The sequence below is a fragment of the Pungitius pungitius genome, chromosome 11, assembly GCF_949316345.1.
Source record: "Pungitius pungitius chromosome 11, fPunPun2.1, whole genome shotgun sequence".
Classification (NCBI taxonomy): Eukaryota; Metazoa; Chordata; class Actinopteri; order Perciformes; family Gasterosteidae; genus Pungitius; species Pungitius pungitius.
In genome coordinates, this window is record NC_084910.1 from 12686995 (window position 1) to 12714981 (window position 27987).

At 42.1% G+C, this 27987-nt stretch overlaps 3 protein-coding genes across 4 annotated transcripts; 2 read left to right on the top strand and 1 right to left on the bottom strand.

The window, feature by feature from the left end:
* The first annotated feature begins 7 nt into the window (after positions 1-7).
* Positions 8-9012, top strand: tmem67 (transmembrane protein 67). Its single transcript, XM_037454383.2, has 28 exons — positions 8-347; positions 2060-2148; positions 2283-2373; positions 2539-2638; positions 3032-3095; positions 3183-3254; positions 3348-3410; positions 3785-3939; positions 4085-4193; positions 4320-4406; positions 4565-4630; positions 4738-4891; positions 4974-5094; positions 5198-5303; positions 5466-5522; positions 5646-5744; positions 6162-6260; positions 6555-6641; positions 6743-6842; positions 6944-7083; positions 7163-7303; positions 7441-7521; positions 7610-7726; positions 7835-7951; positions 8048-8155; positions 8317-8419; positions 8510-8652; positions 8736-9012. The coding sequence occupies exons 1-28, from the start codon at positions 101-103 to the stop codon at positions 8814-8816; spliced, it is 2997 nt and encodes a 998-aa protein (XP_037310280.2). The 5' UTR covers positions 8-100; the 3' UTR covers positions 8817-9012.
* Positions 9013-9829: 817 nt separating this feature from the next.
* On the top strand, positions 9830-15760 carry pdp1 (pyruvate dehydrogenase phosphatase catalytic subunit 1). 2 transcript variants are annotated; one of them, XM_062565624.1, is made up of 10 exons: positions 9838-9930; positions 10286-10325; positions 11501-11783; positions 11877-12044; positions 12411-12622; positions 12844-12925; positions 13166-13260; positions 13351-13519; positions 13625-13843; positions 14121-15760. In XM_062565624.1, exons 3-10 carry the CDS (start codon positions 11532-11534, stop codon positions 14499-14501), a joined length of 1578 nt encoding a protein of 525 aa, XP_062421608.1. In that variant the 5' UTR covers positions 9838-9930; positions 10286-10325; positions 11501-11531; the 3' UTR covers positions 14502-15760. The 2 variants fall into 2 exon arrangements, with proteins under 2 accessions (XP_037310731.2, XP_062421608.1); XM_037454834.2 differs by lacking the exon at positions 10286-10325 and having other exon boundaries at positions 9830-9930.
* Positions 15761-17769: 2009 nt separating this feature from the next.
* Positions 17770-27908, bottom strand: cdh17 (cadherin 17, LI cadherin (liver-intestine)). Its single transcript, XM_037455012.2, has 19 exons — positions 27815-27908; positions 26401-26455; positions 25874-25969; positions 25208-25345; positions 24964-25099; positions 24130-24288; positions 23689-23841; positions 23074-23279; positions 22810-22941; positions 22569-22719; positions 21699-21908; positions 21537-21613; positions 21263-21451; positions 20514-20758; positions 19493-19623; positions 19165-19389; positions 18954-19064; positions 18362-18478; positions 17770-18242 (listed from the first exon to the last, which is right to left on the bottom strand). Exons 2-19 carry the CDS (start codon positions 26446-26448, stop codon positions 18160-18162), a joined length of 2607 nt encoding a protein of 868 aa, XP_037310909.2. The 5' UTR covers positions 26449-26455; positions 27815-27908; the 3' UTR covers positions 17770-18159.
* Between the last annotated feature and the right edge of the window lie 79 nt (positions 27909-27987).

The following is a 27987-nucleotide window of genomic DNA, read 5'->3' on the forward strand; positions in this document are numbered from 1 at the left end:
ATCTCTTTCCCTTGTTTCAAATTTTTATTTTGCATACTTTAAGTTAAAATAATATTGGCCAACAGCGGAGCTTTAGTTGGTCGTGACGTCATCGCGCTTGATGAATGGAATTGTGGGTAAAAAAGGTAGACCGTTGTTTACCATGGCGACCAGGACGCTTGTGGCTGTTGCTAACAGATACAAAGTGCCTCTAACAATATTTCTGTTAATATACCTGGATTTACTTAATTGCCAGCAGTACGCAATTCCATTTAAATCTCCTTCAGATTGTACGGATGAAGAATTTTTCGATATCTCGAGTCTTTCGTGTGTGAGGTGCGGTCCAAATCAGCGACGGAGTACAACAGGTCTGGTACCATCTCCGCCGCGCATCACAATAACCAACGTTAGCTGATAAACTGACGATGATACGACATCAAAACGTGTGGTCAGTCTTAATGCGTTTTAACAGTGAGTTTGACCACCTCACTGTCCCGCACAACGAGACACAAAGCGCCCAATGCGCTGGATAGTCGTTAGCTAAGTCCGGATCGCTAGTTAGCGTCAGCTAACTAAGATGTTTAAAATCAGTTCACAACCACTGTTAACTTAACTGAAAGAGATCATTTACAAAAAACACTCTCTGCAGTAATAAAGAGTAAAATCAATAGCTGCTCCCAAAGACAGATATGGGAAATTAGTAGCTAATATTTAAACTAATATTGTACTGTTGCCATATATATTGTAAATCATTTTGTCCTAATTAATGTTTGTTTATCTATCATATGAAAACCTCATACGAACAGTCAAACAGATATTTAAACTAATTAACTGGGTTCTACCAACCCAACCCCAATATTTTAGTATTTATTATTGAGTAATTCATTTTATAATGCAAGAAAATAGCTACATTTTCACATCTTCTTAAGTAATATAATTTCATTGTTTCTTTAGTCCTTTTTTCATTTCAAAAAGACAAATGAAGTTATAACGTTTGCAGCAAAATCCGAAACCAGGATGTCAATAAGTACTTGATAGATTCATTGGTTATGCATTATTACGGAAAATATATCCAAAAGTTAAGTTAGGTATCAACTTTGCGAAATTTCAGCAACTTCGTAATGGATAACATGATACTTTCATGAATTGACCTTTAACATATCTAAGCGATTCTTGAATGGCAACATCCATCCCTCTTAGAGTATAAACAGCAATAGTCAGTTTTATTACCACAAATTCTTCCCCTCAGCTGCAAAGGAAAATATACTAAACTAAAAGTAATAAGAAGAGCATTTTAAATGACAAAAACGTATATACTAGGGATTAGTATTGGACATTGAATACATTTTTTTCGACTCAAAACACCTTTCAACAACCCTTTAACCTCAGTCTATACGCGTAACGCGCTACTTCTGCAGCAGCAGTGCCCTTCCTTTCTCAAGCAACATAAATAACTTCTCAAAGTCCGGTGTGCAGTATATTTATTCAAAGTAACAATTTATTTAATTAATACTGTTAAGATGAAACACTTAGCTTATTAGCTGAAGAAGCAGCGAGGGCCGGAATGACCTAAATGTGGACTCAAAGACAAGTCGAAGCAATCAATGTACTTCTATTGACAAAGTGTATAGGCTGGGAGTTATTAGCAGACAGGGTTACATGTCAAGTAAACAAAACTCCATGTAACAACAAAGATAAGAATACACAGGGAAAGGAGGGAGTTAACTAGGGCCAACAAGCTTGAAGTGGAACTAATGAATGCGGGGCAGACAGGCAATCTACGCATGCCATTACCTACAGTGCCATACTATTTGCTAATAAAGTTGCAATGCATCGAATGTAAAATGCAATATGCCAGTTTCATACAGTTGTACTTTACATTATGAAAGCCAACATGCGCTTCTGGATTTTCTGTTTTTACAGACCGCTTATACAGAAGCGAGAAATTAACAAAGGTTGGAAGTAAAGTTAGATTCAATGATTGATTAGGAGAAAACTTTTAAACTTACAGGAGGATGTAACTAATATCTCTACACTTAACACTGGTCATCCTTTTAACTTTTCACTGGCTTTTCTGCAGGACTAAGCTGCATTTGCAAGACTGGGTACCAAACTCTCACCTCTGACAAGGCATCCATTACCTGTCAAAAATGTCCCGCTGATAGACCTGTACGTGCAATTCAACTTTACTGTCATTCTCTGCCGTTTCTTGCAAATTATACTATTATACTGCATCTCCAATTCCATACACAGCTTCTCATGCCGTTTGTAGCAAGGATTTGACAAGTTGTCTCTCATTACAGGCTGTAACTAAAGATGGGTTTGGGTGTATTGGCTGTCCAACCCGTGTCAATGATGAGGGGAAGTGCCAGTGTCCAGCCAGCAATGTCCTGGGTGGGTCACCAATTAAATGACCCATTTCTGAATTGTTTCTTAACCTCTGAACAGTATTTAATGTTGGATTTGCTTGCTAATAATTTAATGCAAGGCAATAGCATAATCTATCATTCATTTGATGTATAAATGGCTGTACATTATGTAATATTGTCTGTTTTTCAGTGGAGAGAGATGTCAATGGAAACCTTTTTGATGTGGCCAGGTGTGAAATGTGTAATGAAAACTCCCCTAGTTTGTCTGTACCAAACATCAGTGGAGATAGGTATGTATCGAAAATATTAAAACACTGATAAATTCAGATTAACACTTGATTGGTTGACCATGGCATCTGCGGTCGTAAACCTTGAAAAACCCTGCCGAAGTTTTAGTTCAAAATATATATTCAAAAAAGACTGAAAAATCCCATTTAGGGTTTTATTAATTCAAGCCAAAGGTTTATGTTATCTTGTCTCAGTTTATGTTGAGACATACCCAAACACTTACAGGCAAATAGAGAGTCTCGTATAGTCATTACAAGCTAACAATAACCAATTTGTTTTACCTACTCGACCAAATTTTCTGACAGGGGTTCCCTGTTTACTCTGCTTTCAATAATACATGTTAATGTACAAAGTGCTGTCAGAGTATATATACAGTCTCCAAAATTGTCTTTCAGGTGTGAGAGATGTCAGGCTTCCTTCGTTAACACCTCCTGTGTGTGTAGCTCTCCTAATGTCCTGGTGAGTTCTGCTGAACGCCGTACCCTCCTCCCTACGCACCATTCAATTCCAGACAATGAGAATACGTTTATGGATGTGTCTTTCCAGGCAGGAGGATTATGCCTTCCTCCAAGCAGCCTCTCCACCAATGTGAACCCAAGTGTCAACTATGCTCAGTTGGTGCGTCTATTTTTCTTTTATCGCTCTGTCGCTCTACCTTTTGTTTGCTTTGATGTTTTCTGACTTGTATTTTCTGCTCTCTTGTCCCTGCAGAAGATCAGTTTCCAGTCTGCCTGGTTTTTCAAAAACCTCTACTCCTCGTCGGCAGCCTGCCTTGTAATTATATCTCCTATCTCCTATTCCACGTTTCTTGTTAAAAAATAACTTTTTGTTGATTTAACATCACAGTAAGCCATTTCTGTGCCTCAAGATGATTTTATTAGCTTTGTGGTGGTTTTATTATCATAGTTGTGGTATCTGCGTTTATGACAAATCCTTACACATAATCATCAAAATATGAATCCTAAATGATAGAAAAAATCCATCAAATAAATATGCTCATGTAATTTAAGTATGCAAAATGTGTTTTCTTCTTGTTCAAAATAGCTTAGATTTTTTTATTAGCTTATTGATTGTTGCTCAGAAAGACAGTTTTATTTTATTTTGTGTGTGTTTCAGCTACTGTGTATAAACAACTTGTGTGGTTACAGGTCTTCTCCAACCTGACAGCATGTCAGGCTCTCGGGAACATGTGTGTGATGAACATGCACTCCATCAGTGGCGTCTCCACCGACGCCTGCGGTCTCTTTAACACCATCTTCAGATCTAGAGCTGCTTTCAGCTCAACCCAAGATATTTCCTACTGGTAATCAATGCTATCATGGCATATATGTATTTTCTGTGGGAATAAAACCCTGCTAGTTACAGTTGTACTTTTAGGACAGAAAATTATGAAGGTAATTAGCAAGTTGTCACTCCCCTAAACTGTAGTTGGGTTACTTTGTCTCCAGGAGAGTTAATCTTCCATGGCTTTACTATGGGGACGAACCTGGGCTGGCCAGTCGAGTGCTTCAGAACGATCCTGTTCCCATTAAGTTTAGTTTCAGAGGAAGAAACAAGGTAAGTGGTAGTCTCCAGTTATCACAAAAAAAGATTGTTTCATGAGTGTACAAAATGTGCAGCAACTTCAAATTTTACAGAAGCATTTGTATTATTGGAATTTAACTAATGCTGTTTGTCTGACAGAACACTGACATTAAATTACTTGCTGCTGTCTATAATATTGGAGGAGAGTTCCTCAGATGGGAAAAAGTAGGAGGTGATAATCTTCAGGTAAGATGTCCAATGACGGAACACAACATAAACCTTTTTATTAAATGTTAAAATGCCTCCACTCTTGAGCATCTTAACACAAAGTATTCAATTGCTATAAATTGATTTTCATGTGGTTGAAGTATTAAAAATACACCACCTCTCTTCTGCTATTTTAGCTTTGTCCCGAAACCACCGCCAAACGAGCAGCCGCCTTCACTTTTGGAACCGCTTACCAAGAAAGTGTGAGTGTTTCTTCTGTCATTTCACTCAGGCATTGTCGACAAACTCTTTTGCAATGCCAAGTTGTAATATAAACTCTTATGCTGTGTGTGTGTGTGTGTGTGTGTAGTGTGATCTCTCCATAGCAGAGCTGTTGGGTTCTCATCCCGAGCCATTGTTCTATGATGTGTTTATGGATCTTGGTGGAGGAGATAACAGAAAACTTCTCTCCCTGCCTACACTTGTCTATAACCAGCAATACAACGGGCGGTTCATCAACCAAGGTAAAATTTCCATTCTTGTGTGTTTGCGTGTGTGTGTGTGTGTGCGTGTTTTCATATTTTCTTTAATACAAACTTTGTACAGAGAGCATGAAAAACTGGTACCTTTCTCGGCGTATGTTTGCTGTCGACACACTGAGCGGAAGAGAGAAGAGCATAAGTTCATTGCCCAAAGTCATCCGTGTAGCGAGTAGTGTCAAAATAAGGTGAGTTTCGGCTGTGCACACCACAATGGTAGAAAAAGAGGGAACAAAAGTTGTAACTGCCTTCAGACACGGTGATGTTTTTAATCAAATATGCGCTTGGTAGGTTCCAGCTGGTTCCACGTACCCAAGAAGGACAGGTTTATCCTCCTCTAATGACTGTGACGTACACAGACGTTGCCATCACGGATATCAATACACAAACTGTGTCTGTGAGTTGGCGCGCACGCACACGCACGCACGTTTTCCATCTCAAAAAGTAAGACTGACGTTTTTCTTTAAGACTTTCGTTAAAGAGAAAAATGTCTTGTCTTTGTTTATATCTAACAAGCGGTTGGTTTGTTAATGCGTTGAATTAATGTATCTGTTTCCAGACCACGTTTGCCGTGGAGTATGAGATGGATCAGAATGAGGCTCGCATAAAAACAGATGTGAGTAGCACTACAAATGAAACCTTTAAAGTTAAATTACTTTGTTCCTGTGAGCGACTGATGCTCATCATGGTTCCCAGTGATACAGTGTCAGCCGGGCCTCTCATATGTTTGTGTTCACAGACCGCTCTCGGGGTGCTTGGCGGATTGGCCCTCATGTACTCTCTGCTGAAGACTGTCAGCTGGAAGAGGAGGATTGCCTCCCCCCTCATTGACGTGGAGGTATTTAATCTCTCACACGTCATGGATTCAATGCTTATATCGGTGTAAAGTTTGACGGTAATCCAATTTTTGGAAAAACTGAAAATGATGTTCCACCTTAGTTCGATAGAGAGTGTGTGCTTGGTATTCTGGGTCATCGGATAACCAAGATGTTTGTGCGTCGATGTTTATAATCTCGTGGTGCCAAAGATGATCGTCTACATCCGAGGTCGACAACCAGCACTTGGGTTTTGCCCAGAGTCCCCCCAGTTTTAACACACTCTATCTTACAACTATGTATTCCTGCTCTGAAGAAGACTTGATGCATGATTTGTGTGTGTGTCATCTCTGTCTCCTGTTTGCAAACATTAAATATCGTGTTTTGATGAGTTAACACTGGTGTCGAGTGAGAAGTCTTTCTCTCCTTCTCTGCCTCAGACTATGCTGAAGTTTTTGTTGTTTTATGCCGGAGATCTGGCCAATGTTTTCTTCGCCGTCACTGTGGGAACCGGACTTTACTGGCTTATCTTTTACAAGGTCAGTCTGATTTCTTTGGGACTATATGTAATATTTCAATCAGTACCTCCTGTCCGTAACTTTTTCTTTTTGAGCCCTTTTCTATTTAAACTTGATTTATTTTCCAAACACAAATGGTGTTTTTCTTTTCTCGGACTTCTAACTCTTTTTTTCCTCTTTGCGCTCTTAAGACTTTAAAGGCAAGTAGCTCTCCTCCTTTACGTTCTTCTCCCGCACATTTTTTTTCAATGCATACAATTGGTTGTCATATAAATGGCTGCTTTCTGTGATTAATTTGTGTATGCATCTGTTTAGGCTCAACAGTTTGTATCTGTGCTGTTACCACTGCCTGCACAGGAGGAGCAGTTTGTGACGTACATTGGTTGTGCCTTTGCTCTCAAGGTTAGACCCACAGATTTAAAAATGAGCAGTATTGTTTTTTAAACCTATGGTGCTTCTATTAGAAATATTAAAATGGCATTGTATGTGTTTTTCTTATCCAGGCTGTCCAGTTTCTGCACAAGTTGATCCTTCAGGTGTCAATTGATGTATTCTTTATAGACTGGGAGAGGCCACGAAGCAAAACCAGCAGAACTGTGCAAGGTATAAATATAACTACCTGGAGCAGATGTTTTGCAGTCTTAAAAGAAGAAACAATTCAGTTTTTTTGTATCCTATATTCATCGCATTCGCTGCTGTTTCAGCTGCTGGGGAGTTGAATCGTGACCCCTCTTCTGTCAGCATCTGGAGAACCTACTTTGTGGCCAATGAATGGAACGAGCTCCAGACCATCCGCAAGATCAGCCCAACTTTTCAGACCATGGCTGTCCTCTTTTTTTTCGAAGTACATCCTAGAACAACACACACACTGCTTTCGTTATGTCCCTTCTCCTCATTGATGACACATCGCCTGTTTTGTTCAGGTGTTGGGATTCTCTAACTTGGCCTTGAGGGACCCCATGCCTGCTTTACAGCGCTCCCCAGAGGCATATACGCCCTCATACAGCCTGATGCTGCGCTACGGTCTAGCCGCCACGCTATGGCTCGGCATTGGGCTTTTGCAGGTATCAGCCATTCTCATTGCATCCTTTGGTCACGACCACTTTAATCTCTCACCTCTTCCTGTCTTTGTTAAGAAATTAGATGAATACAGATACAAATGTGGAAAGCTAATTTAAAAGATTATCCCATGTCGCTACAGGTGATTTTCTTCACTGTGTTTTATGAGCACTTTGTGGAGGACAAAATCCGTCAGTTTGTTGATCTCTGCTCAATCAGTAATGTAAGTATCAATGTCCATATTAGACTACATTTTAAACACGTTGTATTGTCGTTTCACGTCGGTGTACTTTGCCCATGTCTATGTAAAGGTTTCTGTGCTGCTGTTATCTCACCGTTGTTTTGGCTACTACATTCACGGACGTTCAGTCCACGGGCATGCAGACACAAACATGGAGGAAATGAACAACAACCTGAACAGAGAAGCGGTAGGTTGCATCAGACCACATGTTGTGTTAACAATTGTAGAAAATGAATGCCGCTGTCGATTGGACGGTGTATATATATATATATTATTTCTATTGTTTTGATCCAAGGAGTCCCTGTGTGGTCAGAGAGGTCTACTTCCAAATACAGAGGTCCAGACCTTTCAGGTGTCCCTCAACAACCGCCTGCGGTTGCACTATGACAGGATACGGGAGCAAATCGGACGGGTCTGTGCTTTCTTTGTTGTGTTATTGATTAAGCTTTGACCTGTTAATCCAAGCAAAACATTGACTCCCTATTTTGAAAATAAATGGTTGTTTCAGAGAAACGGACGATCCCGGCTGATTGACGCAAACTCGGCTAACCAGTTTGAGCAGAGGGCCAGAGGCTACCAGACCATGAACCACTTCCTGGGATCCATAATAGACCATGTTTGTATAAATGTTCATATTTAGACACACACAAAAGCACATTTAAATTGTAAATGCATTTAATTGTTAGATTCTAAAGAATATGTGCTCTTTCCATTGACCTGAAGAATTTTGTACGACTGAGTTTTTTTCTGTCTCTAATGTTGCACCATCTACCTCAGGCGCACCATGAAATGGACTATATAGTGAAGGACAAGCTGATGTTTGAGAGGATCATAGGGATGGAGTTCCTTGAACCCAGTGAGAAAAGCATATTTTATAATGGTAATGACCTCTTGGCCCAAGCAAGCCTTACATTTATGTTTGTTTGTATACAAACAGTTTATTTATATGATGTATATTTTCCCACTGCAGATGAGGCCCACTCCTTCAGTGATGTACTGTTTTACGGAAATGAGGCCACGCTGCTGATCTTTGACACTTTGTTCTTCTGTGTCGTCGACCTCGGATCTCAGAGCTTTGTTCTTGCTGCTGTGCTTACATGCGTACAGCAAATGGTCAGTGCTTGAAGTATTAACCCTGTGAGGCCTTTGTTGTGCTAAAATGAACATGTATTAAACACCCATCTCATTTATTACAGATATTTCGTTTGATCCGTAACACTCTGGGAAGGAAGAACCTTGTCAGCAAGACTCTGGTGGACGAGAGATTTCTGATATAGATCTCCCTGATAGATAATTGGTAGTGCTGGTTTGTTTTATGGCATTTCTATCCAAGATGTTTACAGCTTGTGCAGCTCTTTTTTTGTTATTTTCGTTTTGTGCACAGTATTTTTGCTACTGTTTACATGGTTTTGTAAATACAATTTTTGTAAGGATTTTCAATGTTTTTTAAATTAAAATGTTTTGGTATCTTGTTTCAAGTTTTGTTTGACATCACTTTAGTTCCAGATGACAATCACAAAATTCATATAATTTACTAAGAAAAATCTCTATGTAAAACAGTATGTTTTATGAATTAGCTATACAACAGACATGTTTTGTTTTCTTATTGATATTGCAATATGGATACAGCTTGAAAGAGGTTTGCTTGGAGTTAGATAGAAACTGAACAATCATCTTTTGACCTTTTACCGAGAACACACCGAGGAAGCCATTGTCTTCCTCTGCCTTTAAATCTGAAAAGCACCAAAATGTGAAAACCACCGAATATTTTTAGTTTGCTTTGTCTTCATATTTTATTATTTTAGTAAATATTTGGGTTTCCCCTTTGATGTGTAGTTTGCAGGCAGGTCTCTATTACCTATTTTGTGGTTTGTTTACACAGTTTAGTTATTATTTAGAAACATGCTTGAAGGGTTTTGTTGCTGTTCAAACTTTTGTTCAATTCTCCAAGTCCAACATTATTCATTTGCAATTTTTTAGCTGTTATTATAATCATCTTTTCTTTTAGTGAGACATTATATGACGAAAATGGCTATATTATTCCATAAATAAGATAATACGAATAAACTTGACGCTCTCAATTTCGCAAAATGAATATATATATATATATTAAACTCTGCTTTTTGGGTGTCAAAAACTCAACTCACAATTGTTTATTTTAGTGTTTTCGGAATATTTAAATTTTTAACTGAAATTGTCTCATCGTGAACACAAAAACTTCAAGAGCAGCAGAGTACATAATATTTTGTTTTGAGGGGTCCAATGACGTCACTGTGGCTGAAAGAGCTCAACCAATCAGCGTTCACTGCGATCCAGACTGTTACAGAACGGAGGGGTCGACAGCACCAGGTCGCAGTTAAGTCATGAACTTCTTCACGTCTATCTGTTAAGGTGAGTGTGAATCTTGCACTCTGCTAAAATGTTGACATCCAACCTACGGCTAGATAGCTTTTCGGCTGGGTCTTTCCCGTCTTATCGAAGCAGACATCATCCAGTTTGACGGTAGCCGGGTGGGTGTAACCCAGACAACATTAGCCACCATTAGCATGTAGCTTCTCTCCCTGGCTGACCGACGCTCCCCGGATCCATCGGAAAGCCAACGCGAGCGTCACCGTGTACTAAACAGCGTGTCAGAGCCTCTGGGGTTTTGAAAAGAAAGTTCAGACCAATGCTCGGATGTTAGCTTGCGAACGCCTTGCTTTGCTCCTAGTTAGCTCAAGTTAGTGATGTCAACTTTTTCCTGCAGAGCTCACAGCTGGGACGGGCCCTCCCGGGTCTTTCTGCGGGTAACACGTTACAGGAGGATGTTTGTCTTCTCTTCTCCGCTCACGAGCTGCAACACAACGTGGTCACAACACGCAGCTAACATCTGCGCCGTTGCATGTTTCTCCCTAACCAGACGGACACGAATGAGCGATCTTTAGCCGCACATGGGATCAGATATGACGTATCACAGTCTGGAGCAAGTTCAGTAGGTCATGGTGACCGGCAGAGGATTGCTCAAGACCCAACAAGTCAGGGCTGAGGTTGTTCCGAAGCTATTTCCAGCCATGCCGATCTAAAGTTGGAGGCGAGAGCAGCGCTGCAACCCAAGTCGCCGGAACGTGTTCGGGGTGGCGCTGCTGTGTCCTAGCAACGCTACTCGTCTCCATCAGACCCCCGGATGAAACAAAATAAGAATGTCAGCTGCTGCAGAAAGGCTCTTTGATATATCTTTGTGTTTCAACATCTAACAAAGCTATAATAATATGAGCCAGGTTTGGTGTTGCCATATGTAATGCAGGATGTTTGATTGGGATCAGCGTGCAAGTAGAATATATCAATCCGAAGGAATTAAGCTTGATGCGCTCTGGTTCCCTTTTTAGAAATCCACTGTTTATTCGGTAACCGTAGCTCTAACTAACAGTCCCGCTACAAATCCAACCCTTGTGAGGGTCGTTAAGAAACTACACAAGAGGTGTTGATTCAACTGTGTGGTCATTTTGGAGGATGCAGTTTGTGGGGTTGTTGAATTATATTTAGCCTACCTTGATTGAAGGGAATAATGCAAACATCTGTCGGTACAAGGCAATACTATCCAACAGCACCTCAATGAACATTATATTCTGCTAAAACTGACCATACCGACCTCCATGGAAGAAGGATCTGTCTTAGTAGAAAACATTCACTTCATCCACCTAACAAGCGGGTAACCAAACCAGGGCGCGGAGAAAAGTGATGGACTGTATTTCCAGAGGTTCTCCAATACAATCAACAGCTGGTTTAAAACATTGATCTGATTTTTATATATATGTGTATGGACTTGGATTTCCGAAGATTGGACTGTAAATAAATAAGCTCTTTCCAGGAACACAATGTTTGCTTAATGGTGTGAGGAGACTGTTGTCTGTACACTGATGCCTCTTTAAAAGAAATGCATCCAGCTGTGGCTTTATGAGATCTCTATGTATGCCTTCAATAGGGTTGTGCATGGACCTGGTAGCCCTTCAACCATGCCTGTGACATCTCAGCTGCTCAGGGGTTTCCCCCGTGCGACGGCCTTGGCCTCCAGCCTGTTACCATGCCAACAACACCAGGCCCAGTCAGGACCCGTCGCTCACCGACCCCCTTCAGGGCGGCCGTCCCGTATGTGGCACGGCCACCAGCACTCCCGAAGTTACCAGACGACCTCAGTGCTCGGCAGCTACATCCTTTCCCCCCCGCAGGTCAACTCTATTCTGAAGGCCAACGAGTACAGCTTCAAGGTTCGTGGGGTCATTCATGCCAACGGAAAACCCATCTGGCCGTCTCTACATCTACGTTTTCATCTTACCCTCATTTAAATGTTGTTGTTCCAGGTGCCTGAGTTTGATGGGAAGAATGTGTCGTCGGTGATGGGTTTTGAGAGTAATCAGCTGCCGGCCAACGCTCCCATAGAAGACCGCCGCAGTGCGGCCACGTGTCTGCAGACGCGAGGGATGCTGCTGGGTGTGTTTGATGGCCATGCTGGCTGCGCCTGTGCACAGGTGAAGCTCACTCTGTTTTAACAATCCCCTTTTTAATGTAGTAATACATGTACTGTTCATTAGAGGGTCCAACTTCAAGTTTCATTGTAGTAACCCATCCAGTGATGAGGCAGCCTCCTTATGTCCGATCACTATTTACAATGACCAAATTGAGTGTGTTTTCTATTATTTTGCAATGACCGTTATCTTGGGTTAAATATGTTCAATTTGTCTGCGTTCAATATATTTGCATATACAAATGCTTAATGGAGCCTGAAGCATGATGACATGACGTTGTAAACATAATAAACAGGCTTGTTTGAGGGACAGATACATTCTATTGTGTTTGGTCATACCCTGTCTTCCTACTCTCCTCTTCTCTGCCAGGCGCTGAGTGAGAGGTTGTTTTACTACATTGCCGTGTCCATGCTGCCGCACAACACATTGTGTGAGCTGGAGGCGGCGGTGGAGGCCGGCCGGGCGCTCAGCCCCATCCTGCAGTGGCACAAACACCCCAACGACTACTTCAGCAAGGAGGCTCAGACTCTCTACTTCAACAGCCTCCGGACCTACTGGCAGGAGTTGATAGATCTCACCAGGTGAGGATTCAAAAGGGTATCGCGTGCTGTCGGATTTCTTTGCTTCTCCTATCATTTCAAACCCAATTTCCTCGGAAAACCCAAGGAACTGGAATTCCTTGCAACACGCCAACACTGAGCCCTGTGTTGTTTTGCCAATATTGCTTTTCTCTTGATCTGTTCTTGAACTTGACCTTTCTCCTAATGTTTAATACACATCGCTCCTTTTTCTCTGTTTTCAGCCCGGGGGATATTCCAGAAACCCGCGAGGCGCTGCTGAATGCCTTCAAGAGGCTGGACAGTGACATTTCTCTAGAGGCTCAGGTAATCACTGCGTGCTGTGTTAACATGAAAAAAGTGCTTCTATGAGAAACTCTGATGATCCCCTGGGAGTCCTAAACCTAGAAAATCCCAAAGCAGGATTTTGCACGTTTACAAACATAGTGAAATAGGCTCTTGATTGAATAAAACTGTGTTTGGTTCAAAGTGAGATCTGAAGTTATGCATCACACATGACTACGTAAGCCCTTCATTGTTAAATCACTTTGTTGTTCTGCCACACAGGTTGGAGACCAAAATGCTTACCTGCATTACTGGGTTCTGAGAGTTGCCTTTTCTGGAGCGACGGCCTGCGTGGCTCACATCGATGGATCAGACCTGTAAGGAGGATAAAATCACACACATACGCGCACACATTTGAACCAAACTGACCTTCTGAGCCTGGTTTCGTCATCTTTCTGTTCAATAAGGTATATAGCAAACTCCGGGGACGCCCGGGCGGTGCTGGGGGTGCAGGCGGAGGATGGTTCGTTCAGCGCTCACACACTCTCTAATGACCACAGCGCCCAAAACGAGGAAGAGGTGGCTCGGATACGAGGTGAACACCCTCCATCAGAGAGGAAGACCGTGATCCGACAGGTGATGCACCTACTAATCTGCACAGAGAGGTGGTGGTGGTGGTGGTGGTTGCTGCAGCATTGATTAAAACCTCTTTCCCTCCCTCTGTCTCACCTTCTTTCCCAGGACCGTTTGCTCGGCCTCCTCATGCCGCTACGTGCATTTGGGGATGTGAAGTTCAAGTGGAGTATTGAACTGCAGAAGGGCGTGTTGGAATCCGGACCTGATCAGCTCCATGAAAACGAGCACACCAAGTTCATCCCTCCAAACTACCACACCCCCCCCTACCTGACCGCCGAGCCGGAGATCACGTACCACAAACTGCGGCCACAGGATCGCTTCCTGGTAAATGTCTTTAATGAATGTACTGTTGATGCTATATATTCCCATATTTGAAAAAGAACAGTCGATCTTTAAAAGGAATTACCCAGCTTTTAGGGTTGACTCTTTAGTTAACAGACAAAAGCCGATTTTATGAATAATTTTTCTCCAGTATCAGTATGGAGATTTAGTGCTTTGTATTGAAGTCATGAGACATGACGACGTATGTGAGTAACTTAACTTATCTCGTGTTACACTTGTGTGTTTTCGGATTCCAACTCTCCACCGTCTGTGCTTGCAGGTCATCGGCTCTGATGGCCTCTGGGAGACCCTCCACAGACAGGAAGTGGTTCGTATTGTCGGGGAGTATTTGACAGGGGTGCACCTGCGTCAGCCCCTCAAAGTCGGCGGATACAAAGTCACCCTGGGACAGATGCAGGGGCTGCTCGACGAGAGGAAGGCTCGCATGTCTTCGGCTTTCGAGGATCAGAACTCGGCGACTCACCTGATCCGTCACGCGGTGGGAAACAACGAATTCGGCACGGTTGACCACGAGAGGCTGTCAAAAATGCTGTCGTTGCCCGAGGAGCTGGCTCGCATGTACCGCGACGACATCACCATCATCATCTCTCAGTTCAACCCTCACGTGATTGGAGGACAGAGGCCAGAAGAGCAGAGCTGAGTTGTATTAAAGGGCGCGCACTTGTGTAACTGTGTACATTTACACATGGGTACACTCTGTGGACAAAAAGGTCATACTAAGAAAACATCTGTCCAGCAGCTGGAAGAATTGTTTTAACTTTAATTATATAAGGAATTTGTTTGTATGCAGTGCTAGAGGAGACCCGGCTTCCTCATGAAGGTAAAGTTATCTTCCCTGGATTGAAGTGTCATATTTACATACATATATATACACAACATGCTATTTGTGAAGCTCAAATCCTCTGGCTTCATAGCCATTTATCTACGTTGCTAAAAATACATTGTTACAGAAAAGTGTCAACTTCCTTGTTTGCTGAAAGACGATGCAGGGGTGAGACTCTCCGAGGTAGTTGAGGACGTCCTGACTTGACCTGCTTCTCTTGCCATTTGATCTCCTTCTCTTCTCTCGGGGGTTATTTGCCTCCCGGGCACAATTTATCTTACTTTCAGAATCTGTTACAACTTGGGACTGTTTCATCTGTATGTTTTTATTCATTGTATGTCAGAGTATGATATAGTCATACTGTCCAAATGTAAACCTTTATACTTAAGTCTGTGGGTATTTAGATGAGGATGATGATGATTACACACTGGCTTTCACGTAAAACAGTGACTGTCAAGTTAACTACTGACTTTAAGCTCATATGTGTGTACATCCAAATTGGGTTAACAATTTAGTCCCCTAAATTAGACTCGAGAGATAACACTGATAATGCAGTGCTTACCACGCTGCGTTGCACACTCTAATGAACCCAGAGATCGGTTTCAGGGGTTCCAAGATGATCAAAAACTGATCTATTTTAAATCAAAACTGGATACCTTTAAATTCCCTTGAGTATTTCACAAGCCAAAAGTTTGGAAACCACCAAGCCAGAGTTTGTTTTCATTTCTAATCTTATATGGTGGAGCAAAATGTACGGAGTCATGCAGTGTGCACCACTGCTTGTAGGGGTTAGAAGTAACAATTATGTGTATTATACTCAAGTCAGTGAGTAGTCATGCTAGTGAGTAGTTTATGTTTGACAGGTCCTTTAGAAAGTTGAGTTGGGTTCGTATTAATCATTTTGACAAAAAAAACGAGTGAGCAGAATGTACATTTCGTGAAACACTAAGTGGTAAACATTTATTCAGCTCTTTATGTTACATGGCTTTTCTAAAGTCGTATGTATAAATTATGCGTTATAAGTTATGCGGGTTACATTTTGTATGTGGAACGGTTTAATAAAACACTGAATACGCCCCTGACTGTGTGTTTTGTCCTCCGGCTGCAGGTGGGGCAGCCTTTACTGGGACCTCTGCTGGAGGCTCAGGCGCCACAAATTTGAGATACTTCACTTTATGTATTTCCATTTTTCTCCTTCAGAGATTAATTGTTCTTTTCACCCCACAGCTTTAGTTTCCAGATTCTAATGTAAAACTAGGAAATCTGTTTGCATTGCTTATTTTATTCTAAATAAATGGGTGTCAAGTAAATAGTACTTCCTCCACCAGTGAGAATAAACACTGATCCACACGACAAATCCGTTAACCGCCGCTAGATGAGGCTGCAGCATCAAACAGTGTGAGGAGGGTTAACTACACAAGCTCTGAGATAATATATCAAACCGCGATGTAAGATTGACAATGTTTATTTACAAAAGATCCTTTTGATTGAATCCCATTTCCTTTTGTGTCACAAAGAAGAAGCTTGGCTTTGAGGCATCAGCTTTCGTTGCTTGTCATAATGTTGACATGCTGTAGGAATCCAGAACAACTGGTGTGTCTGGTTTACAGGTGACATCCAGTCAGTTTACTGGGAAAAATCCTGTCTTGGTCAGTCGTGTGTTTTGTTTCCACTGCAGCACGGATGTATTTTTTTTCTAGGACGAGTTTGTGAAAGGAGGCTGAGTGACATTTGTTAACAGAAGTTGTTTACATGCTACTTTAAGGTGCTAAAGTTGCAGGGTGTGTAATACAACTCATGCCAGACTGGAGTTGTGTTACACATACAGAAGACTAAATCCCAGACTGTCTTTCTCTGACCTACTAACCGAACAGAGGAGAGCTGCACGTCTAATAGAATCTGATGATCAATTATCAATTGTCACAATTTGTGGCAAAAATCAGTTTTTAGCCACACAGAATGAACTATTATTTATAAAGCGTAGTATAGTTCATTCTTAAAAGCAGAATGGGGCATTGAAGAATTTATTCCAAATTATAACATTTGACAGAAGTTATCTACTGGTTTCTTTACACACCCAAAGATCTACAAGTGATAAATGAGAAGAAGGTTTCCCAAGAGAAACTGAATTTCAGTTTTGTGCTCTTTTGCAGGACAAAGATGGTTCGGGTAATAGCCAGGAATATCCAACAACGAATTCAATGTAAAATTGAAGATTTTTAAAGATAAAGGAATTAACATTGATGTGTTTTAGTAAAATGGGAAATTAATATGAAAATTCTGTATTATAAATTAGGGTATTCATTGTTTCTGTTTTTTAACCCACACTCTTCACGCTCTGTCTTTCAACTTCTCCCACCAAGTCTCCAACACTGTGTGTGTGTGTTGTGGAAAGTGTTGCCGGGATAGAGTGGAGGAGAGAGTTCAGACGTAAACCCTGGAGAGGCTCCATGTTGAGTTTGTCACCACGAGGCCATCGCTCAGTCCACTCCTCTGACACTGTTCTTGGTTTTGCCTTTTGGAAGCTGCAGCAGACCAGTGCGATGACTCACCCCGAACACGCTCACAGTTACTCACAGACACGGCGCATGGACGGGGAGGAAGCGCGCTCGTGGCAGCACATGCGACAGCCACATTCAACCCTCACGTGGATGCGTCACTTTCTTTCGTGCGCAGCGGCCTCTTTGTGCTGCATCAAAGCCCACGATCCTGCCAATTCATCCTTTCAGCGGTGCTAACAATCAGAGGCCCGTCTCCCGCTGTTAAGGAGATGACTCAGAGCATCACTGTCTGCAGTACTCTGACTGCTAAGCGACAGACTTGGAGGGCGGGAGAAAGAAAAAGACTAATTCAACAGTGCTGACTATAAGCACAGAGTAAATGCTGGTCAGAACTACAGAGGGACAGACAGTGCACTGCTGTTCACACGCACACAGGCCAAAACGCACAATGACAACGTGAAAACCAAAGTGGTGGCCAGGTTCTTTGTTTATTGGAATTAGCAGAGGTTGCTCCTGACAAAAGTAACTTTCATTACAGACAAAAATGTCTTTAGTTGTGCAACCTCAATGCACAAGAGAATTACAACACAAAAGCCCAGGGCTAAAAACTAAATGATGTATTTGAGGTGATTAAAATACTAATGGCACCCTGAGTCCAGGAGAAAACTTCAAATAAAATACGTTAAAAGGCATATGCATGATTAGAATGGGACATCTGACTGTAATTAGGTATTCAAAGCACTGACAAAGCGACACAAAAAATAATGTTATGTATAAGTGTGCGTTAATAATTCATTCTTTTTTAAAGCAAATGCAAAAATGTAATTATTGTAAATAGCTATAGAGTTAGTCTAGGGGTCTTGGTTTGAGGATGGCATTTAAAAACCACACATTTATTCAGGTGCCTGAAGGCGTAATTGTGACAGAGAAAGTCCTCACAAGTATAAAAGTACAAATAAGGTGTTCGTGTGTGTCTACATCATGGCGGCCCTCTCTTCTCCTTCAGTCTTCTTGCCCCTTTTATTCGCACGCCTGATCACTATGACGAAAGCAATAACTGCAACAAGACAAAAGCAAAAGGGAGTCAGCATCATCCACTCAGAGCTAGATGACAACATCTGAATGTACCGGATAATGCACGCTGATCCATGTGTGAGTTTTGTATGAGCGACTTACTGCAGAATCCTATAACGCCGCCGAAGATCCCGATGGTGGGTCCTATCCCAAAGCTAAGGCTACGCTCATCTGGTGCCATGAAGCAGTAGCCCAGCTCTGTGCAGTTACACACTCTCACTGTCATACAGAGGAGAGAAGCAACACATAAATGTCGTTGAGTTTGTATAAGACACAAACAGTGTTAATTAACCAAACCTGTTAGTTCACCTTACAAAGCCAGTAGCATACCAGTAAATTCCATTTAATTTCATGTCTATTCATGCTGAAATCAAAATATAAAGGCACACTCTAAAACACAAGCACCTTTGTTCTTTCTGAAGACTTAATGACTAAAAAGTTGGTTATTATATTTTCATTGAATTTAATTGGAGAAAATAATATATTTGATGGGGACTATTTTCAGCTGCAAATGAATATACTTGTACTTACAGCAACAATGTAAGGAATGGGATTAACTCATAAGGTTAAGAGGTTCACATTAATGATGTGTCGCTCAGTGAATTAATTGTGTCTATAGAATGCTGGTTATTGTCTTTTGCCAGTTTTGGTCACCAGATTTAACCATTAAACTCAACTTATAGAATGGACTCACCCTCAAACATTTGTGTGATCCCCATGCCTGTCTTGTCTTTAATATTAATGGGGAGAAGGAAAGTTTTATCTTCAGTTGGAGCTTTCTTCAGGGTCAGCTTAGCTGCCGTACCTGCATGACATAGAAACATAACAAGAACAATGCAATGATCTAAATGGTACACCATCTTTACCTACATCACTTCAGCACAGCTTTAAGTCTGTCGACTTACCTTCAATACTTTTCAGTTCCCAGTTGGGGGATTTCTTGCCATGGGCGAAAGCGAAGGTGAAGGGCTGTGAGAAGGGGGCGCTGTCTGCGTCCTGGGCCTTGATGATCACAGGTTGGGGCTTCTTCACACAGATGAAGGCCTGGGTCTCAATCAGTTTGGGCACGTTGTCGTTCACGTCCAGCAGCCTCACATGAACGACGCGCTCAGACAACTTTACCGGATTATCTTCAGAGAGGAACCAGGGAGTATGAAAATGCCTCGTTTGTTGAAGATGATGAACAATATACAACCATATATAATACGCTCTTATAGGAGTCTTATATCTCACCTTTCTCAAACGCAGTGACAGTGACTTCAAAAGTCTCCTGGATCTCTCTGTCCAGCTTGTCTCTTGTCTTGATCTCTCCTGTGGCGGCATCGATGGTCAGCCAGCCCCGAGTGTCACCGTCCATCTTAAAACTGCACAACACACATACGCGAGTAGATGTTAGAAGCCCTCCATGATCCGCGGCCTGGGGGAACACCGGTAGTCGGTTTAAGAGCAGCAGTGATGTTAATAAACAAAGCCAGACCTCATCTACCGGAATAATTCCTAAAATATGAAATCCATGCATGTGTGTGTTCGAGCTCAGGCGCCTTTCGTACACTACGTCTTGTTAAAGCTCAAGATAAACATGGACATGGTGTACATAGTGGAGCACACTAAACAAGTGTTTAGTGGTGGTCTTTGTCGTTCTGTGTTTTAAAGAAACTGTGTGCAGGATTTAATTAAATTTAATGGCAAGATTGCAGATTGTATCCAAGTGAAGACTCCTCCACTCACACCTCCTCTCCAAGTGTGTCAGAGAACTGCAGTGAATTTCAGGTCAGATAAAGTCACAATAGGCCCATTATTTGGTTTGTCTCTTCAACATGGCTGACATCGCTCCGTAAACACAATACTTTGTTTCGTGTTTATTTCGAAAGAATAGTAATGAATATCTTTTTTTCCGATTTCTGCCAATCAATCGACCTAAATCCTACACAGTTAGGTTGTGTCTACATTATGTTCATTGCTTATTGGGTCCTAACACACATTTCCCCAGTTTTTTAGGGTCCATGGACAAACTGTGGCTTGGCGTATAAAGCTTGTGTCATTTTGAATTTCTACTGTTGTCAACAGAAACCACAAAAGGCCCCAAAACCAACAATAGGTTAGTTGGCCTTCAGCTTCCCAACCCTCCACCACGTCTGTGTCTCTCAGCTGAAGACCGACATCTTAGACATTCCGTGTTGACGGATGAATTCATTACTTCTGGTGATTTGATTTGCTTTATTTTGCCTGTGTGGTCTTATTTCTGTTTCTTCACCTGATCTCTTTGCCCTCTGGATCTTTCGCCTCCACAGTGAGCAGCACCGATCCCTTGGTGATGTTTTCGTGCACAGTCACATCCAGGATGTGCAGACTGAACTCTGGAGCCTCGTCCACGTCGGTGAGGGACACCGAGACGAAGGCCGTGGAATTGCTGCCGTACTCCAGACCCTTCAACAGCGGCTCCGGGTTACGAGCATCAATCTGGAGCTTGTAGGAGGCGGAGGACTCAAAGTCCAGAGGCTGTTAGGAGACAGGCAGGCCGCAGAGACTATGTTGAGGTCTTTGAGCTGGAGTATATTCTCCGCTTATCCTAGACATTTAACAATCTAAGTTACGATAGGCACCAACACCATGACAATAATTGAATATTATCTCATTGCTTCAAACAAGTGGGTCAAGGACAAAAGGTAAATCCATAAAATAATAAACTTCATTTCTATGGTTTTTCTGATATTGCGAGGTGTTTTTATATTAGATTACTTGGGTTGTCAAAAGGTTTTACTTTTCATATCATTAGAAATTTGACAATAACCAACGATTTTAAAGAGGACACATTAGACTGAAGGGAAAACTTCACCCGTTTCTGACATTAAATGTATTAATAAACACCTTAAATATGTTAATAAAAACAACAAAACAATAAACAGAAATTATCAAAAGTATATAAAGCACAAACAGGTGAATTTGTTGTATGAAATGATCTGAGTGTTTTTGTGGGAGACGCATAGACTGGAGATAAGGTACCCTAACTACGACCACATGGCCGACGCCTTTCCCGTCGGTTTCCACGGTGAAAATCCCCTCGTCGTCGCCAGCAGTGATTTGGAACTCAATCAGGGAGCTGCCGCTGTCTGGGTCATCGGCGTCTGTTGCTCTGATGGTCGCCACCGTGTGTCCCACTGGCGTGTCCTCCGCTAGAGTGTGACCTCCGTACTGCACGCAGACACACCGAAACATGAAAGACAATCAGCCCAACAGCCCGAGATCCCCGATGCAGAGAAGGCGTTCCGGTACTTACATCGCTCTTCTCGAAAAGGGGCATCTCGTTGTTGACGTCGATGACCTTGACGACGACCTTACATTCTGTGCTGAAAACTGTGACGGGAAAAAAAGGACCTGAGGTCAAAAAAAGACGCGCCTCTATTCACAGTTGTGTTGAATCTCACAGTTGGCGCGTTACCTGGGTCGGTGACTCTGACGTTGAGGTGGAAGACCTGCTGGTCCCTGCGCTGCAGCGGGCGCAGGGCCTGGATTCTTCCAGAAGCGGCGTCAATGGCGAAGGCGTTGGCCGAGGTGGGTGGATTTTGGGACAAGAAGGCGTAAGTCAGCTGAGAGTTCAGTGTCCCGACTTGATCGTCGTCATGGGCCAACAACACGCCGACCAGGCTGCCTGGAACAACAAGCGTTACAAGCGTTAGAATGAATTTAAGGGATCTCCAGAGGGACCCGAGTAGCTTTCTCTTGTTACAGAGCGGGTGAATCCCGCTGTGCGCCATCAGGCCAACAACAAAAACTGAGCTAGATTCAGAATCTGCTTGCAGCTGCTTTCGATGCATCTTTCACTGCGCTGGTCCTTCTCCGTCTCATGTTATTTGTTCTTTCGTTTAAATTCCAGCCATTTCACTGTTATTTTGGTATACATTGGTTTGTTCACGTGATCACTCGAGAGCTGCTCCTACATATACTTTAACTACAAATGGACTTGGTCATTAGTATTTCATCCTCATTTTTAGTTATGTTGCTTTGATGAATTTAAAACATGGATCCAAACTACAATCAAAAGATAAATGGTAATGTACTGTAATGTAATACTATATAGTATTTATAAAATGACATGTTACATTATGCAGAATATGCATCTTTAGTTCTGGTAAATATTGACTCAGAAACAGAAAAAACAAATGAAGCAATGGAGAGAGGAGAATTTTAAGATAAAATTTAGCATCATGCTAACCTTCAAGCACACGTAAAACAAGCTCTGTGCCATGATTGTGTCATGTCATGATCACACACACACACACACACACACACACACACACACACATCTTACCTACAGGCTCATCCTCCTGCACCTCAAACACAGTCTCCTGATTTGCACACACTGGTGCGTTGTCATTCACATCCTCCACCAAGACCTGAATCTCCATGGGTGAATCCACCTGTTTGTCATCGTTATCTAATGCAAATACCACCAGGATGTACTGCAACACAAACAACACAAGTTCAAGAACAAGCCCTGGAACTGGATTATGGTTTTGTGATGGAATAAAAGAGATGCATGTATTGTGTACCGTGTCTTTGTCTTCTCTGTCCAGCTCCTCTGTCAGATGTATTTCTCCATCCGCTGTAATCTGGAAGGGGAATTTCTGCTCTCGTTCTTTCTGCATTAACATGTACACGGCCTCTGGCTCATTAGACTGGACCTGGATCCACAAAGTGGGAAAGAGGCCAAGGTGGGACGGTTATTTACTGGATATGGAATAGTTGAAGTGAGCGCGTGTACTTCAACATATCTGCATTTGTGCCATTTTTGCAGAGCTGACATGCCGCCACACCTTTGCGATGACCACAGGGTAGGTTTCCTTCAAGTGCTCTCTAACAGTAATCGGTCCAGGATTGACCCACAGGTTCTGCTGCACAACAATGTGCACCCTGGTGTTGCCACTGAGCGCGGTCTGCGACGCTCCCCCCAGGTCCTGCACGCGCACTGTCAGGGTGTAGTCTGGGTCCTCCAAGGGGTTGACATTTCTCCTCCTAATTTCTGACATCCCCGAAGAAAAATGAAAGTTACAATTTAAGCCGGAAAGAGTTAAAGGTTACGGGATGTAAAGTAAATCTCCAAGTTTGTAAAACTAGGTCATGGAGGCTTAACCACTCTCCCCCAGCTGAACTCATCAACTCAACACCCAAAGAATTTCTAGGAGCACTAGTCCCTGGACAGTGGTTTTCTAGTTACATTCTGCGCTTACCAGCTCCCTCTTAAACATACAACTAACACTGTCTGTAAGGTCACTCTCTCACACACACTTTGTCTGTAAGACTTTTAAGATTTTAGAAGCCAATGTGTCAAAATAAAACAAACTATGTGTATGACATTGTGAGCCACACTCGATTGGAGGCTTTTTCATTTTTCTGAGAAGTTTCATCTTGTTGTTCTGCTGGATACAAACCTGCCCTTTCCACACAGGTGAAGAAGGGGTTTTCTTCGAAGGGGATCTTCTGCACTGGACAGTAGTCGTTAAACTTTGTCCTCAGAGCATCAATGCTGTGATCTTCTCCTCTGGCATAGTGGATGCCTTCTCTGGCTTTAAGATGCTGTGTCCCTGTCAAAGAACACACGTACGTCAAATGTGGTTCAGGACAATGCCAAAGAGCTCGCAGATGTAAACAGCCATCTTCAAACACAGCGTCATTGTGCTCACACACACACACACACACACACTCAAAGTAATCAGCGATCAGCATGTCTCCACTGAGCTTTTAATCTTGATCACCCAACATGAGTCGTGTAATCTGGATTAACGGTGGCACTATAGGGCCAGATTACAGGGAGAGATGGACATATTATAAGCATTCCCCCAGACAGAGCACCTAGTTCTGACTGCTGTCACCTGCTTCTGTGGTGGAGATCTCTCCGGTGTTAGTGTCAATCTGGAACAGGGGGGTGGGGTGTTTGTTGGGGATCTGGCTGACCAGGCTGTAGCTCAGCTGAGCGTTGGGAGTCTCTGGGTCGTCATGATCCAACGCAAACACGCGAAGAAATGGGACACCTTGAATAACAAAGAAACCGATGTTAAAGTCTCAATTCAGTGACAAGACATCCTGAGTATGATAAAACAAAGAAGTATTATGACTGGATGTAAATGGGTACATATATCATTCTGCTTAACCCATATACCTGCTAATCATCATTTACAGGGTAGCCTTAAAGAACCAGAATGGTGCTGGTTGGTTTATTTATGTACCTCCTTAAAATTCAGTTTTCGACTTTAATTTCCCCTGAAGTAGCTTATAAATCGTAAAGATTACGGTATGTAAGTACCGAATATTTAAATACTTATTCTAACATTACGTTTACATTAGATGTCTTATGAATAAGTTTAGAAGATTAAGGTGGGCTGTGGAGTGTGACCAACCAGTGGGAAAGAAGACCTGAAGCTGCCAAAAAAATGCAAATGTTTGTTTTTACTCTGTCCAAAGGATTTCTTGTTGTCTCTGACTGAATGGCTTTTGAAATAAAATGCTTTTGTGCACGCAGTTGAACACTACAGACCTCAGTGATTTCACACAATTACATTAAGGTGGCACTTATGCGCAGGAAGGCCAAAGCTCAGCAGGGTGGAGGTGGAAGAACTACGGTCCTTGAATCCCATTTATCTTAAAGTATCAAGTAACAGTTTCCATTATTGATCCACATTCGAATGGATGCCACCGTAAATACACACCCGCTGGATAGTTTTCCCTGACCACAGCTGTGTACGCGCTCTGGTTGAAGAACGGAGCGTTGTTGTTGACGTCCAAAACATTTATGGTCACATAAACTGGTCCTTCCACAACTTCATCGTCTGCCAGCGCCTCCACCTGTTAATGGATGCACATGTAAACACAAGTATGTTTAAATACACGTGTGATTGCTGCTGTATTGTCAACGTTTTATGTTCTTTGTTAGAAGAGAGAGAACCACCGAACCATTAAAGTGTAATGGTCCTCTCGAGACCAGTCCAGAGGCTTTTCCAGGTAGAGCCACCCGTCCTTTGAAATCATGATGTCCTCTTTACCTTCTCCATTCAACCTGAAACTATTAACCCCTGGATGGGCCACTTCAAACTATATGAAAGACAGGGAAGAGAGTAGAAATATGAATACAACATTACAGTAAGTGTTAAGCCATTTAACGTCACATGTCCTCACATCCAAACAGCAAAAAAGGAAACTAGTGGTTATCAATCTAGGAATTGCCCTGAATAAGGCAGAGGGGTTGTAAGATACTTAGAAGTTTTATTTTTTACTTTTCCCCAATAGTTATGAAGCTAGTATACATCGAAGAAGGTTCCCTCTGAATTCAATGTAATCAATGAATTAATTGAAGAAATCAGTCTTTGGTATAAAAATAAAAGGGCCTCCAGATTTAAGTAAGGTTTTATACAACATTTTGAAAGCCCAATGCCAGATCTCAACTTAAAAATTCACAACTATAGCTCTTACTAATGCAGTTTAGTAAAAAGCTGAATATTTATCTTTGAAATGTCATAGAGCAGAAATGTAAAGTAGTCAAAAGTACCAAGTAAAATTGTTCTTGAATACAACACTTAAGTACTTATCTACTTTCCACCACTGCCGGCATGTGTGTAATACCTGATACATGGGATACGGCACTGGTGTTCCCTCTGGCACATCCAGCTGTGTGTTCACGAAGGCGCCCTTCTTTTCCTCCAGGTCCTTCCCAGCAGCCTATCAGAGCAGAGAAACAGAGGTCAAAGGTAAGTGACCATACTACCGACTGAGGTAGAATTGACCTTCTCTCACTCACGCCCACATTTGCCCTTTAACACTTTCTGTACTGGAGCTGAATGCAGTCATGTGTCGAGGCCCGGATTTTACAGCCCAGTTATTTATTGAACCAAAATGACGAGTGGGAGAAATCTCACATCCACACTGGGGAGGGGAGCAAAGTCTACAGACAAAGGACCAACCCTCAGTTTAGTAATAATTCTGACTGTATTTTAGTTTCAAATAAGTTACCAAAGCTTTTCAAACACACCTTCCTTTAACCTTTGATGTTTGTACAAGATGCAACAAGCATTATTTTGCAGGTTGCTGTTTATGCATCTACTGAATATGTATTGAAGGACGGGGGAAACAGTTGGCAGTTATGTACTTACAATGCTGCAAAGGAATGGAAGCAACCACAGATGCATCAGGAGCGTCATGTTCACACTGTGGCAAGGAAAAGGGGGAGGAGGAGACAGGGGGGATATGAATTAATGGAGGAGGAGAAAGTAGGCGGTTCGGGAAGCAGAAAGGTGACATAAGAGGAGGATTTAAATTAGACAAGGAAATTATTCACTGTTTAATTCACATCTGATGCCTGTAGAAATAATGAAAACTGATGTGGATAATTGTTGCATAACTAAAATTTCCCGGACTGTGCCTCACTACATTACTTTCTACATTCTGCACAAGGAGTTATTGATTAATAAAGACAGAGAAAATCTGTCATGTGTCTCAGGGTTTCCACACATGTACGTGACTCCACCCACACAAGCAGGTTAACCTTCCAGCTCAGCACACCGAGGAAACTGAAAGTCAGAGCTTTGCCTGCAATGCCAGACTTGGGTCAAATTTGTCCACACTGAGGCGTCTAACCTCAGTGACTTTACAGCAGTCTGAGTTTAGAAAAGCAGCCTTCCTTGTTTAGGAAGGCTGCTTTTTAGTGTTTAGTAGGTGCAGGTGTGGTCATTTTGTTTAAAAAGAATGATAACGAACACATTTACTGTCTCTCTGACACACAGAGGTTACATAATAGATGAACTATCATTGTATATCATATCTTTTGGCCGTACTGAGCAAGAATCAAGCAAGATATTATAAAGTGTTAAATTCTAATGGCAGATGAATACATAAAGCACTGTTTGAGTTAACATTGCATGGACAACGCTTTGGATAACAGGAAGAAATTAGTCATTTCATGTCAAAAAAGACTGTCATAGTGTCAGTATTGATAAGGGAACAGGTTGAGGATCTGCAGACTAAAGTGCAGGCAAAGAGAAGAGTAATGTCAGCCGGCCCAGACAAGTGAAGGTGACATTGAGTCATAGCTAATGACCTTTTTGTAGCATAGCACACATGTACGTCCCCACCCTTGTGCACTCATTTTTAAGAAAACACCAATTTTACTTTTATCATCAAATATTTTAATACTAGTATTAGCATTTCTGTCTCGATGCTGAAAAATATCTCTGCTGTCAAATTTTAACTAACAAACCATTACTACAATCACAGATTTTTCAGAGATTTGTTTTAACATATTTTCCAGATAGATGTGATAATCTTCCCTTTACGCCAGGAGCCGGCAACAATCCAGGAAGCCACGACGGAAGACAGGCCACTAAGGCCCCGCTAAAGTCAAGTGAAGATCAGGGTACTTTTGAGATAAACTCAAACCATGTGACACATCAAACTGCGTCTGTTAAAACCCACGGTGGCAGTCCAGTTTGTGTCCAATTCACACAGCAATAACTACTCCACAGATTCAAAATGTCCAAAGTGGGGAAACAGGAAAGTGAGGAGACTTACCTTATCGGAGCGATTGAGCGACTCACTCCTGAGGCCTCAGTGTGGTCTGAGCAGCTGCATCCTTTTCTAGTCAAACGTTAACTTAGTGTTAACCAGCAATGTTTTATTGGATCTAATGATTGTCTAATCACCCTGCCCTCATGTGGAGCGAGCCAATGGGGAGTAGCTGACAA